Here is a 14,701-nt window from a genome sequence, read left to right as displayed (position 1 = left end):
TGTTAATGTCTTCACAGCAAAGTCCCCGGGAGACTAGGCCATGTTAATCTCTTCACAGCAGAGACTAGGCCATGTTAATGTCTTCACAGCAGAGTCCCTGGGAGACTAGGTCATGTTAATGTCTTCACAGCAGAGTCCCCGGGAGACTAGGCCATGTTAATGTCTTCACAGCAGAGACTAGGCCATGTTAATGTCTTCACAGCAGAGTCCCTGGGAGACTAGGTCATGTTAATGTCTTCACAGCAGAGTCCCCGGGAGACTAGGCCATGTTAATGTCTTCACAGCAGAGACTAGGCCATGTTAATGTCTTCACAGCAGAGTCCCCGGGAGACTAGGCCATGTTAATGCCCTGTTTTCACAGCAGAGTCTAGGCCATGTTAATGCCCTGTTTTCACAGCAGAGTCTAGGCCATGTTGATGCCCTGTTCTCACAGCAGAGTCTAGGCCATGTTAATGCCCTGTTTTCACAGCAGAGTCTAGGCCATGTTAATGCCCTGTTCTCACAGCAGAGTCTAGGCCATGTTAATGCCCTGTTTTCACAGCAGAGTCTAGGCCATGTTAATGCCCTGTTTTCACAGCAAAGTCTAGGCCACGTTAATGCCCTGTTCTCACAGCAGAGTCTAGGCCATGTTAATGCCCTGTTTTCACAGCAGAGTCTAGGCCATGTTGATGCCCTGTTCTCACAGCAGAGTCTAGACCATGTTAATGCCCTAGTAGTTATGTTGTAGTTCTAGTAGTTATGTTGACTATGACGTTAATATGGTAAAAACAACGTAGGCTTTGTGTAGTGGTTAGCGGTTATGAATGTTTGGCTTGGAAAGGTTTTTTCACCTGGTCACAAGACAGCTGTTGTATTGTTCACTAAGTTCACAAGCGAAGGGAAAAAGTGACAGGAGTGTAGATGCTAGAAGGAATGATATATACAACGAGCAAAGTGATCATGCGGTTTGCATGTGGCTGCTACTTCTGTGTTTGCGTGTGATCAGGGGTGTATTCATCCTGCCGATTATGTTGAAAAACGTTTCTTAAAACGGAAGCAAATGTAACGAAGAGGGGACAAACATACCTGAATTTGTCCAATAGAAACTCTCGCTTGCAACTGTTAGACTAATGGCTACACCATAGATCAGCTAGAAGCAGGCAAGAGTGTGCAAGGTAGTACTAAATGTGTCACTGTCTGTCACCTACAATAATTTCTCTCGACCTGTGCACCTATGTTGCAAACTTTAATTTGTAGGCTAGGTTGAGGCAACCTCATGATGGGTACAGGGAAAATTCTAGTATCATGTAGTAGCCTAAACCTATCGCTGTTACATTGAACTGGGTGAATGGAAAATGAATGACAGTCATCCAATATGCTGTGATAGAAATAAGGCCATGCTCAATAAAAAAAAAAGTTTGAGGAGAACACAAAACTCCACCTTCCCCTCTCGCACTTTGACCTCCCACTAGCTCCATTACCTTGGCAACAACGAGGAGAGGAGGAAGAAGATGAGAGGCACAGGAGAAACAGAATCCTTTATGATACGTTCATCCCACAAAGACCATAACACCATATAATACAGTGTTTTAAACGGGTCAATGTTATTTACTAAGTCACGTATCATCCGCTTCTGGTTGTCATTTCACATTATATAACTCTAGCCGGGCATGAAAAACATGAGGCGTGTGACGAGAAGTGAGGAACCGTAGTGACAGGGGAACTCAGACTACAGACTCCCCCAGCCAGCCGGCCAGCCAGCCAGCCAGCCAGCCGGCCGGCCAGCCAGCCAGCCAGCCAGCCAGCCAGCCAGGCTATAGAACAAGGTTGTAACATACAGACCATAAAACAGTTTACATACTCTAACCACATACCAGCGCGAGTGTATACGCCACTACTATGATACTACAAGCTTAAAAGAGTGAATGCTATTCAAACATATTTATTCCAGTTGGATAAATACTACTTCCCTGAAACCTATGACCCTATGCCAAGCAACAACAAAAACGTCTAGCCTGATACAGCCAAGCTAGACTGCTACTGTTATAGAATAACGCAAACCAATACAACTGTGAACCTCAAAGACACGGCAGTCATTTAAAGAAAGCCTATACTATGCCCCTACACTAGTCCAGTAGCAAAATCCCCGTCAACACATTAGATATCAAACCCTTTGAAACGGTATAAGCTCCCACACGCAATTGAAAGGAATTTATTGTGGAGGGAGATCAGGATCTTCTCAGAACAGGAGGGATCTCTTTCCCTGCAAACAAAGAAAGAAAAGCAGCACCTCAGACCCAGCCCATGAAAACAAAGGGATTCAATTAACTGTGAATGTGACTTTACATTAGTGACTATTCCACAAGAGGCCTGCTGCCCCCTTCTGATGGCTGGTGGAAAAGCAGTCTACATTTTTCCAAGAATTTCCCTCCACTCTTGTAGTTATAATTTGCAGGGCAAACCAAGGCTCTGACACTAATTAGTCCTATGGGTTTGATGATATGTCATGACATGACATAATATATCTCACAATCTTTGTCAAATACAAGAGTATGCTCTGACAACTAGCATTGTGAACTATCTTGTTCCTGGTAATCAAACTAGCATTGTGAACTCTCTTGTTCCTGGTAATCAAACTAGCATTGTGAACTATCTTGTTCCTGGTAATCAAACTAGCATTGTGAACCATCTTGTTCCTGGTAATGAAACTAGCATTGTGAACCATCTTGTTCCTGGTAATCAAACTAGCATTGTGAACCATCTTGTTCCTGGTAATCAAACTAGCATTGTGAACCATCTTGTTCCTGGTAATCAAACTAGCATTGTGAACTATCTTGTTCCTGGTAATCAAACTAGCATTGTGAACTATCTTATTCCTGGTTAAGGACCATTACAGTACACAGCATCAACATTCAACTATGAGCCAAGCTTAATGCAAATACGCCCCCTCGAAAATCCACAGTGCTGGCTGGACTTAAACTCAAGCGGCTGATGTTAAGAGCTAGGCTGGGTGTCTGACCTTGTGGGAGGGGGGTGGGGGGGGGGGTGACTGCCAGTGGCGTCGTGTCAAGTGCTCGAAAGTGCAATGAGGGAGATAAGAGATGACACGTCACGTTAAAGTTACAAGTCGGACGTGTCGTCGCTATAGCCTTAAGGGGGGTGCAGGTTGCAGTCTCCATGGGATGACATCTCCCTTCGTGACCCGACAGATGTTGAAACACGACAGAGGAGAACAATGTAGCCTACTCCAGTTTATCCCTCATGACGTGATCAAATGTAGTTCAGCCAGTAGTGCTGTGATACCTGGTTGGGGGAGTGAATGGAACCATGTCTCCAAAACAACAATCTGATCCAAGAAGGAAAAATAGCTAACAAGTGCTCAGCATATGCGGAAATGCATTCCAGGTGAAGCTGGTTGAGAGAATGCCAAGAGTGGGCAAAGCTGTCATCAAGGCAATTTCTGAGGCCCGTAACTCTAATGAACTTATCCTCTGCAGCAGAGGTAACTCTAGGTCTTCCTTTCCTCCGGCGGCTCCTCATAAGAGCCAGTTTCATCATAGCGCTTGATGGTTTTGGCGATGCACTTGAAGAAACTTTAAAATTTCTTGAAATTTTCAGGATGTCTTAAAGTAATGACGGACTGTAGTTTCTCTCTGCTTATTTGAGCTGTTCTCGCCATAATATGGACTTGGTCTTTTACCAAATAGGGGAATCTTCTGTATACCCCCCTACCTTGTCACAACACAACTTATTGACTCAAACAAATTAAGAAGGAAATAAATTCCACAAATTAACTTTTAACAAGGCACACCTATTAATTGAAATGCATTCCAGGTGACTACCTCATGAAGATGGTTGAGAGAATGCCAAAAGTGTGCAAAGCTGTAAAGGCAAAGGGTGGCTACTTTGAAGAATCTCAAATATATTTTGATTTGTTTAACACTTTTTTGGTTACTACATGATTCCATATGTGTTATTTCATAGTTTTGATGTCTTCACTATTATTCTACAATGTAGAAAATAGTACAAATAAAGAAAAACCCTAGAATGAGTAGGTGTGTCCAAACTTTTGACTGGTACTGTACATCCAAACAAATATATCTATTCATTAAGGATTAGTGAGAAGGAAAATATGGGTGTTAAAGTGTTAATTACAAGGAGACCTTGTTTTTGTTCATGACACCACTGATTCTAGAACAGAGTGGCGATGATCCATCTTTGCCTTACAGAACATACAGAATTCAGAACAAACACAGAACATACAGAACATACAGAATTCTCTGACATCGTCATGTTAGCCACTGATCCCAGAACAGTGACAGGCATTGTAGTGCAAGCATTAGTCAATGAGTTGACGTTGACTAGCATAAATTGGTCTAAGAATTGTCTATATCAAAAGCAGATATTTAATTAACATTGTACAATGAATGGATTCACATACAAGGCATAAAACAAGTTATAAGACAATACTGATATATCAAAGTACACTTCTAGGCATATAGATCCTAAGGTTAACGTAGACTACAAAGCACGAACAAAGATCTACCTATTAGGCCAGAGGCCGAGAAGCCTAGGAAATGAAAATTGATCATAAACCTTCCTCCATTGACTGGATATAGGAAAGAGAGAGAACAAAGGCATTTCATTCCATTTATAACATCTGAAGGTGTAACCTTTCAACCCAAAATCAACCACCATTGACCAATCAAACGATACCAAGTTTACAATAACTTAAACAATCCCAGGCCCAAACTCCACAGGTTGTCACAATATCTAAAGGCTTGTCTGGGGGATGAGAAGATTATAAATAAGGCAGAATTTCCTAATAGGAACACTAAAAACACTTTGCGTAGAGTAATTCAGAGTTCTCCCTGTACAGATACAAGTAACCACAGAGATCATCCATCCATATAGATAGCTTCAGAGTCCTCTTTAGAGGACACATTTCAGATAGATACCAGACATGGTATTGTATTATTCTGTAATAATAGTCAGTCCTCTGAATACTGTAACAGAGAGATACCCCTCAGAGGGGGAAGGGCTGACTAGTCCTTGGGCATTGTCCTTTTGTTCCTGGACCATTTGCCATGCAACTCCAGGTGTCAGAGACCACATAAATTAGGACCTAGAGTATTACCTAAGCTTGCTACAGGAAATGGAGGGTGAAGAGGGATGGCTGTTTCCTCTCTCTCACCTAAGATGGATTTCTTTGTCAGCAGGATTTTTTTTTCTCTCCAGTCTTCTTTTTGTTATAGAAACTTAATCTGTGGTGAGACCTTTCATTCCCAACGAAGGGTGTAAGGGTTAGGTGAGTGGAAGTTTGAAGGAGGAGAGGGTAAAAACGTCTCTCATTTTGAGGCCTAGAGGTCCATCACCAAGGAGAGTGCAATCTCCCCAGCTCAACTCTGCTTCTCTTCACCACATCCGAGCAACAAGTGCGGTCACACGCGAACGACTCCGAGTATGTGGTGTCCATGTTTGATTTCTTATGGAGACAACCAAGAGGGTTCCAACAGCAGAAAAAGGATACTAGAGGAGAGACTTCAAAATGCATACTTGTGCATATAGTGGATTTCTGATGAGGTATTGAGACAATGTGGACATGAGCGTGGATACTATGCATGCCAATGTTGTTCGTGTTCATTGTTTGTTATCTACATACGGTTCAATGGATTATAAAACCATCCTTTTTCAAATGAATCACTTTTTACCTAAGAATTATACAACTATTCCTCAACTAAAAACAATGAACACAGTGTAAAGCCTTCTCTTCTCATAGCATTGCCTAATGCCACTGTCTAAAGTCCTGCTTTCCCTTACAGAGAGGAACGCTTCCTTTGATCATCAAATTGTTTTGAGGTACTCTCTGTTCTTGAATGATCTGAACCACTGAAGTGGAAACTGAATTTTCTGGCGGTGCCCAAAGATTTTTTCAGAGAAAGTAGAGAGAGGGAGGAAACGAGAGAGGAGACGAGGGAGGAGACAAGAGAGGAAACGGGGAGGAGACAAGAGAGGAAACGAGAGAGGAGACAAGGGAGGAAACGAGGAAGGAACCAAATCAAAATTAAGTGGAAATGACAGGAAGTGGGGGAAGCGTGAGAAATCTAAAACTACAGCCCAATTGCTCCTGACATCCTTCTGGCCCGAGTAATGAAAGTCTTTGGACGTTACAATAACAGACCATCTCTCAAATACAACAGCTCTCAATATGACTGGGAACTCAACTCGGAGTCCTATGTTATCAACCTGAACAATAGAGGGGGGAATTTCTCCGCCTTGGGAGGAAGTGAACATGTTCATGTATTAGGAGCATAAGCAGTCTCATTTAATGTAAAAAAATGTAAAATAAAAATGGCTGACGTAACACTTCTTTGTGGGGAGAATGTCACAGGGTTACTGATAACAACAGGTTGAATGAGAGACAAATGTTGCTGCCAATCAGAGCGAAACGCAGAACAAAAAAAAGCACAGCTCCTTGTAGGGTGTCGACGTCTTCATGCGGCTGCTTACTCGTTCTAATGTAAATTGCCCATTAACTACTGTCCTTGGCAAACTGTTTAATTCGCCGGCTTGATCATCGTTTGATTGGATAAGTGCACATTTTCATATTCATGCATATTCATATTCATTCACTCACTTCAAATGTATGTGAATTAATTAGGATCGCCTTCCTGTGTCCTCACCAGCTATAAATAACAAACAGCCAATGGTTTCCCATTCTGGGCCTTTTAATGTCGCTTGCGAGGGAAGGACTTGGTACTTTTTTGGTAGACTACATGGTTCAGAACGCCACGCAACATCAGTAGACCCTGGAGATTAGCTTGGTACAGCTGTCCAATCAGAATGCTGCTTACTGATACTGAATTCCTTTGCATTTAAATGTATTTAAAGCTTTGTGTCAACTGAGTCTTGTTACGTGAAGCTAACTAGCTTTGTGTCAACTGGCTCCGTGTGGCTCAGTTGGTAGTGCATGGTGTTTGCAACGCCAGCGTGGTGTGTGCAACGCCAGGGTTGTGGGTTCGATTCCCACGGGGGGCCAGTACAAAAAAAAAAAAAAAAAAAATGCACAAAATGAAATTAAATGTATGCATTCACTACTGTAAGTTGCTCTGGATAAGAGCGTCTGCTAAAAGACTAAAATGTCAAATGTAAATGTTACGTAAAGCTAACTAGCTTTGTGTCAACTGAGACTTGTTACGTAAAGTTAACTTGGACAAGAACATGATTAGGAGACACTTCTAGGGAACATAGACACAAATAAGTCTCACAGACGGACACGCACACGGAGACACTCACCCACACAAGAGCACGCTCACACATCGATAATTGCAGACTGCATGATAAGGAACCTTGGGTAATCCTCCCCTATAAGCATATTGAGATATACAATATTGATGCTGCATGATTGGTGCATTTTAGTGGACGTGAGAGCCTGTTCGCAGTATGTGTCTATTTACTAGCCAAGTCTAAAGCTACCACTACCCACTCTAGGGACACCGGCAGGCCCTCTCGCATACCAATTAGCATTGAGAGAAAAAGGAGATTCAGGTATTTTGTTTACACCCCCCCCCCCCAGAAAAAATACTTTGATATCTGCTCTTGGTGCGCAAGCTCACAGTTTAAAGTGGAACAGACAGCGGTATTCTCACACATCACGGTTGAAGAAAAATCCTTGTTGGAAACTGTCTGACTATGAATTCAAATGAGTATGGATAGACCCTGTGGTGAGAGTACTTGTCGAATAGCATGGGAGATTTTGACAACGGAACCCAGGAAACCAATGATTAGGCTGGGATATCTGCTTTGTGTTTGAAATATTGAAGAAGAGACTAGCTATTTTTATTGAGCCCCTGGGGTGCACATTTTGTTCTGGCCCAGCGTTAACACGCCTGATTCAACTAATTCACCTATTTTCTAGCCCAGCACTAGCTGATTCCACTAATCAACTAATCACCAAAGCCTTTGATTAGTGCTGGGCTACAACAAAAACAAATATATATGCTTGAGGACCCAAATTATTTCTAACATCAAACTCCTATAACATCAGTGAGATGTTTAATACAGTTTAAACATACCACAGCTTCATCTTCAGATAGAGCATGCTCCTCATCCTGGACGGGAGAGACTTTCGCCTGGACTTCATCCACGGTAATACTGTGGCAGTCAAAGAAACGGGAGAAAAGAGGTTAAAAACAATGAGGGAGGGAGGGAGGGAGGGGGTGAGGGAGGGAGGGAGGGAGGGCGGGAGGGAGGGAGGGAGGGAGGGAGGGAGGGAGGGAGGGAGGAGGGAGGGCGGGAGGAGGGCGGGGGTGAGGGAGGGCGGGAGGGCGGGGGGGTAGGGCGGGGGGGTGAGGGAGGGAGGGAGGGAGGGCGGGAGGGAGGGAGGGCGGGCGGGAGGGCGGGAGGGAGGGAGGGCGGGAGGGAGGGAGGGAGGGAGGGAGGGGGTGAGGGAGGGAGGGAGGGAGGGAGGGAGGGAGGGAGGCGGGAGGCGGGCGGGAGGGCGGGAGGGAGGGAGGGCGGGAGGGAGGGAGGGAGGGAGGGAGGGCGGGAGGGAGGGCGGGGAGGGCGGGAGGGAGGGAGGGAGGGAGGGAGGGAGGGAGGGCGGGAGGGAGGGAGGGAGGGCGGGAGGGAGGGAGGGAGGGCGGGGAGGGAGGGAGGGAGGGAGGGAGGGCAGGGGTGAGGGAGGGAGGGAGGGAGGGAGGGAGGGAGGGGGAGGGAGGGAGGGAGGGAGGAGGGAGGGCGGGAGGGAGGGAGGGAGGGAGGGAGGGAGGGAGGGAGGGAGGGCGGGAGGGTGGGAGGGAGGGAGGGAGGGAAATGGAAAAAATAAGGGAAAAAAGTAAAGAATGAAAGGAAATAAGGGTAGTATGAGCGGAAGATGGGAGACATTGAGATGGGGATCCAATATTATGTGCATTGATACAGTACTGATTGACAGTTCCAAACAGACACAGATACTGTGGAATAGATGCAGGGAAAGCTATAGAGCTAGATTCCTGTGTGTATTCTCTTATTCTGCTGGAGAAGAGGTGGGTGTCTAGCTTGGAGTGGAGCTCTCTGTTATACTCTACAGTGGCGCAGGGTGATTATCCCACTCTCTCTTCACAGCATCCCAACCTTTGATCAACTCTCCATGTCAAGGTCTCCACTAAGAGATGGCCATTGGATAAAGGAGAGAGGAGGCTACCTAAAAGGGTGCATTTCTCTCCAATTTCAAAGTCAGTTGTTGTAACCCCTTGTGCAGCTTTAGTAAATGCGAGGTTGGCCACTAGGAAGAAGAAAACATTTTGAAAGTCTATCGCTGATGCATTCCATGGCCACACATGAAACTCCTAACAGTGAGTGATATGTATTTTTCAGAGGGCACAAAGCCACGCACTCACTCATTTAAACAATCTCTCAGTCTTTCACTCACTCACAGACGCACACAACCCTCTCTGAGTGAACACTTAGCTCCCTCTGCCATGTGTCTACACTATTTCAGGGGCAGGGGCGTCAAACTCATGTTGCCCCGGGGCCGCATTTGGGTCTTCACTGAGGTCCAGAGGGCCACCACACTTAAAATGTGTTATATTTCATCGCCGTCAAAATTTGCTCCTTGACTGTCTAGGTTTCATTTTGGTGACTGTTAGCTGTTAGCAATCTGGATTATAAGAGACAATAAATGCCCATTATCATTTCTACACAGGGTATAGTGTCATTCAGTTGATCATGTTATCTACTACAGGAAACATGGAGGGTATAGTGTCGTAGGTCATGTTATCTACTACAGGAAACATGGAGGGTATAGTGTCATACAGTAGGTCATGTTATCTACTACAGGAAACATGGAGGGTATAGTGTCATTCAGTAGATCATGTTATCTACTACGGGAAACATGGAGGGTATAGTGTCATTCAGTAGATCATGTTATCTACTACAGGAAACATGGAGGGTATAGTGTCATACAGTAGGTCATGTTATCTACTACAGGAAACATGGAGGGTATAGTGTCATACAGTAGGTCATGTTATCTACTACAGGAAACATGGAGGGTATAGTGTCATACAGTAGGTCAGGTGATCTACTACAGGAAACATGGAGGGTATAGTGTCGTAGGTCATGTTATCTACTACAGGAAACATGGAGGGTATAGTGTCATACAGTAGGTCATGTTATCTACTACAGGAAACATGGAGGGTATAGTGTCGTAGGTCATGTGATCTACGACAGGAAACATGGAGGGTATAGTGTCATACAGTAGGTCATGTTATCTACTACAGGAAACATGGAGGGTATAGTGTCGTAGGTCAGGTTATCTACTACAGGAAACATGGAGGGTATAGTGTCATACAGTAGGTCATGTTATCTACTACAGGAAACATGGAGGGTATAGTGTCATACAGTAGGTCAGGTGATCTACTACAGGAAACATGGAGGGTATAGTGTCATACAGTAGGTCATGTTATCTACTACAGGAAACATGGAGGGTATAGTGTCATACAGTAGGTCATGTTATCTACTACAGGAAACATGGAGGGTATAGTGTCGTACAGTAGGTCATGTTATCTACTACAGGAAACATGGAGGGTATAGTGTCGTAGGTCATGTTATCTACTACAGGAAACATGGAGGGTATAGTGTCGTAGGTCATGTTATCTACTACAGGAAACATGGAGGGTATAGTGTCATACAGTAGGTCATGTTATCTACTACAGGAAACATGGAGGGTATAGTGTCATACAGTAGGTCATGTTATCTACTACAGGAAACATGGAGGGTATAGTGTCATACAGTAGGTCATGTTATCTACTACAGGAAACATGGAGGGTATAGTGTCATACAGTAGGTCATGTTATCTACGACAGGAAACATGGAGGGTATAGTGTCATACAGTAGGTCATGTTATCTACTACAGGAAACATGGAGGGTATAGTGTCATACAGTAGGTCATGTGATCTACTACAGGAAACATGGAGGGTATAGTGTCATACAGTAGGTCAGGTGATCTACTACAGGAAACATGGAGGGTATAGTGTCATACAGTAGGTCATGTTATCTACTACAGGAAACATGGAGGGTATAGTGTCATACAGTAGGTCATGTGATCTACTACAGGAAACATGGAAGGTATAGTGTTGTACAGTAGGTCATGTTATCTGCTACAGGAAACATGGAGGGTATAGTGTCATACAGTAGGTCAGGTTATATACTGCTGGCGATATGGCCTCAGTCCCAATCGCAGGGGACTATGGGAGGTTATGTTCAATCAGAGAAAATGTGGCTGTGTGTCAACGAACACGCATAGACGACACACACACACACACACACACAGAGACAGGGGGGATCAAAACTACAACGTGTTACTGTGCCGTGGTTGATTTCCAATAGCATTTGTTACACACTATTTATAAGCAGCACTACAGGTACCAGTTAATCTAGCACTGGGCTGCCAACTGCCAGCCTGTTGGCACTGGGACTCGTTTGTGTGTGTGTGGTACTTATGAAGGCTTAGGGCAACATAACACAGAGAACCAGAAACCCACCCAGGAGCATACGATACACGTTTAGACAACGCTAAGACAACGTTTAGAAGAAGAAAAAAAAGACAAAGTTAAGCATGTTTATCATCTTATATGATATGGCATTACCATGTCAAAACCAAAGAAAGATGTCTGCTTTCAGATTCCCTTTATTTGAACTGGTAAAACCACAAATCCATGAATCTAAAGCCTTCCTTTTGGAGAGAACCTTTATGGTGAGGGGGCTTCTGAGACTTCATTTTTGAAATTTACATTCATATTTATTTCAGAGGGGGAATCGAAGTTCTTAAGAAAACAATACTGATTATTAACGATAACGGAATAAATAAATAACACACATGAGATCAGCCTATAAATGGAGTGCAATTATCGCAGAATTTGCATATAATTATATATTCCTATCAAAAGGATTAAGAAAATCATAGCGTTTCAGGGTGACTAATTAGCGACAAAGAGAAAGTTTTTTTTTTTTTTTTTTAACAAGAGTCCACAACGTGCATATTAATAGCATTTTGAGTCGGTATGTGGAAAACTGTGCTAGTATCAGGTACATCATGCGCAAAGCAATCTAATTTGCGCTTGGCACCTGGGCATGTTGGAGCTACCCCCCTCCTCGAGCTAGGCCCAGAATCCCAATGACGGATTGATTGAAACAAATATCTGACTAAAAACAAGCAGAATATACTTTAGCTTAGTAATGTGTTTGTTTTAAGCCGAGCTCCCTGAACATCAGCGATGGGGAGAGGACAGACGCAGGCTGAATAATGGTGTACATCAAGAGGCTCAGGAAGTCATTAACCACCGCGCCACTAGCTAAAAAAAAGCTGCACAAGCATTTCCTTCTGATGCGGCCATATGTTTTATAGCATGTTTAGTTTACAATCCCGGGGCCATCCTCTCCCAGAGAATATGCCTAGTTAGCTTGCACAGTATTGATTTCTTTCAAGGGTAGTGGGGGGAATGTGGGTGGATGAGGAAGGGGAGGTACAGGCTCATTGGAAACTCGGTTGATTTTTCTGCAAGCCTGTGAGGAAATGTTAACATCTCACTGGGAAGCAAAACTGTAGCCATTCTCCATGAAGCAGACAGAGGAGGTTAAACACTGCCCACAGCAGATAGAGGAGGTTAAACACTGCCCACAGCAGATAGAGGAGGTTAAACACTGCCCACAGCAGATAGAGGAGGTTAAACACTGCCCACAGCAGACAGAGGTTAAACACTGCCCACAGCAGACAGAGGAGGTTAAACACTGCCCACAGCAGATAGAGGTTAAACACTGCCCACAGCAGATAGAGGTTAAACACTGCCCACAGCAGACAGAGGAGGTTAAACACTGCCCACAGCAGATAGAGGAGGTTAAACACTGCCCACAGCAGACAGAGGTTAAACACTGCCCACAGCAGACAGAGGAGGTTAAACACTGCCCACAGCAGACAGAGGTTAAACACTGCCCACAGCAGATAGAGGAGGTTAAACACTGCCCACAGCAGATAGAGGAGGTTAAACACTGCCCACAGCAGATAGAGGAGGTTAAACACTGCCCACAGCAGATAGAGGAGGTTAAACACTGCCCACAGCAGATAGAGGTTAAACACTGCCCACAGCAGATAGAGGAGGTTAAACACTGCCCACAGCAGATAGAGGAGGTTAAACACTGCCCACAGCAGACAGAGGAGGTTAAACACTGCCCACAGCAGATAGAGGTTAAACACTGCCCACAGCAGACAGAGGAGGTTAAACACAGCCCACAGCAGACAGAGGTTAAACACTGCCCACAGCAGATAGAGGAGGTTAAACACTGCCCACAGCAGACAGAGGAGGTTAAACACTGCCCACAGCAGATAGAGGAGGTTAAACACTGCCCACAGCAGACAGAGGAGGTTAAACACTGCCCACAGCAGATAGAGGTTAAACACTGCCCACAGCAGATAGAGGAGGTTAAACACTGCCCACAGCAGATAGAGGAGGTTAAACACTGCCCACAGTAAATAGAGGAGGTTAAACACAGCCCACAGCAGACAGAGGAGGTTAAACACTGCCCACAGCAGACAGAGGAGGTTAAACACTGCCCACAGCAGATAGAGGAGGTTAAACACAGCCCACAGCAGACAGAGATGGTTAAACACTGCCCACAGCAGACAGAGGAGGTTAAACACTGCCCACAGCAGACAGAGGAGGTTAAACACTGCCCACAGCAGACAGAGAAGGTTAAATACAGCCCACAGCAGATAGAGGAGGTTAAACACTGCCCACAGCAGACAGAGGAGGTTAAACACAGCCCACAGCAGACAGAGATGGTTAAACACTGCCCACAGCAGACAGAGGAGGTTAAACACTGCCCACAGCAGACAGAGGAGGTTAAACACTGCCCACAGCAGACAGAGGAGGTTAAATACAGCCCACAGCAGATAGAGGAGGTTAAACACAGCCCACAGCAGACAGAGGAGGTTAAACACTGCCCACAGCAGACAGAGGTTAAACACTGCCCACAGCAGATAGAGGTTAAACACTGCCCACAGCAGACAGAGGTTAAACACTGCCCACAGCAGACAGAGTAGGTTAAACACTGCCCACAGCAGATAGAGGAGGTTAAACACTGCCCACAGCAGACAGACAGAGGAGGTTAAACACTGCCCACAGCAGACAGACAGAGGAGGTTAAACACTGCCCACAGCAGACAAGAGGAGGTTAAACACTGCCCACAGCAGACAGAGGAGGTTAAACACTGCCCACAGCAGACAGAGGAGGTTAAACACTGCCCACAGCAGACAAGAGGAGGTTAAACACTGCCCACAGCAGACAGAGGAGGTTAAACACTGCCCACAGCAGACAGAGGAGTTTAAACACTGCCCACAGCAGATAGAGGAGGTTAAACACTGCCCACAGCAGACAGAGGTTAAACACTGCCCACAGCAGACAGAGTAGGTTAAACACTGCCCACAGCAGACAGAGGAGATTAAACACTGCCCACAGCAGACAAGAGGAGGTTAAACACTGCCCACAGCAGACAGAGGAGGCTAAACACTGCCCACAGCAGACAGAGGAGTTTAAACACTGCCCACAGCAGATAGAGGAGGTTAAACACTGCCCACAGCAGACAGAGGTTAAACACTGCCCACAGCAGACAGAGTAGGTTAAACACTGCCCACAGCAGATAGAGGAGGTTAAACACTGCCCACAGCAGACAGAGGAGGTTAAACACT

At 45.0% G+C, this 14,701-nt stretch overlaps 1 protein-coding gene across 3 annotated transcripts in view; it reads right to left on the bottom strand.

The window, feature by feature from the left end:
- LOC115198073 (glucosidase 2 subunit beta) overlaps positions 1-14,701 on the bottom strand; it is a 252,996-nt gene that overhangs the window by 203,823 nt on the left and 34,472 nt on the right. For all 3 annotated transcript variants that reach the window (XM_029759746.1, XM_029759745.1, XM_029759747.1), the window contains exon 8: positions 8,055-8,133. In XM_029759746.1, the coding sequence (XP_029615606.1) occupies positions 8,055-8,133 (79 nt within the window). The remainder of the gene's footprint in view (positions 1-8,054; positions 8,134-14,701) is intronic.

Source organism: Salmo trutta, chromosome 8 (genome assembly GCF_901001165.1).
Source record: "Salmo trutta chromosome 8, fSalTru1.1, whole genome shotgun sequence".
In the NCBI taxonomy this organism is placed as follows: Eukaryota; Metazoa; Chordata; class Actinopteri; order Salmoniformes; family Salmonidae; genus Salmo; species Salmo trutta.
The sequence above is the reverse complement of the archived record's forward strand: the minus strand, read 5'-3'. Positions and strand labels throughout refer to the sequence as shown.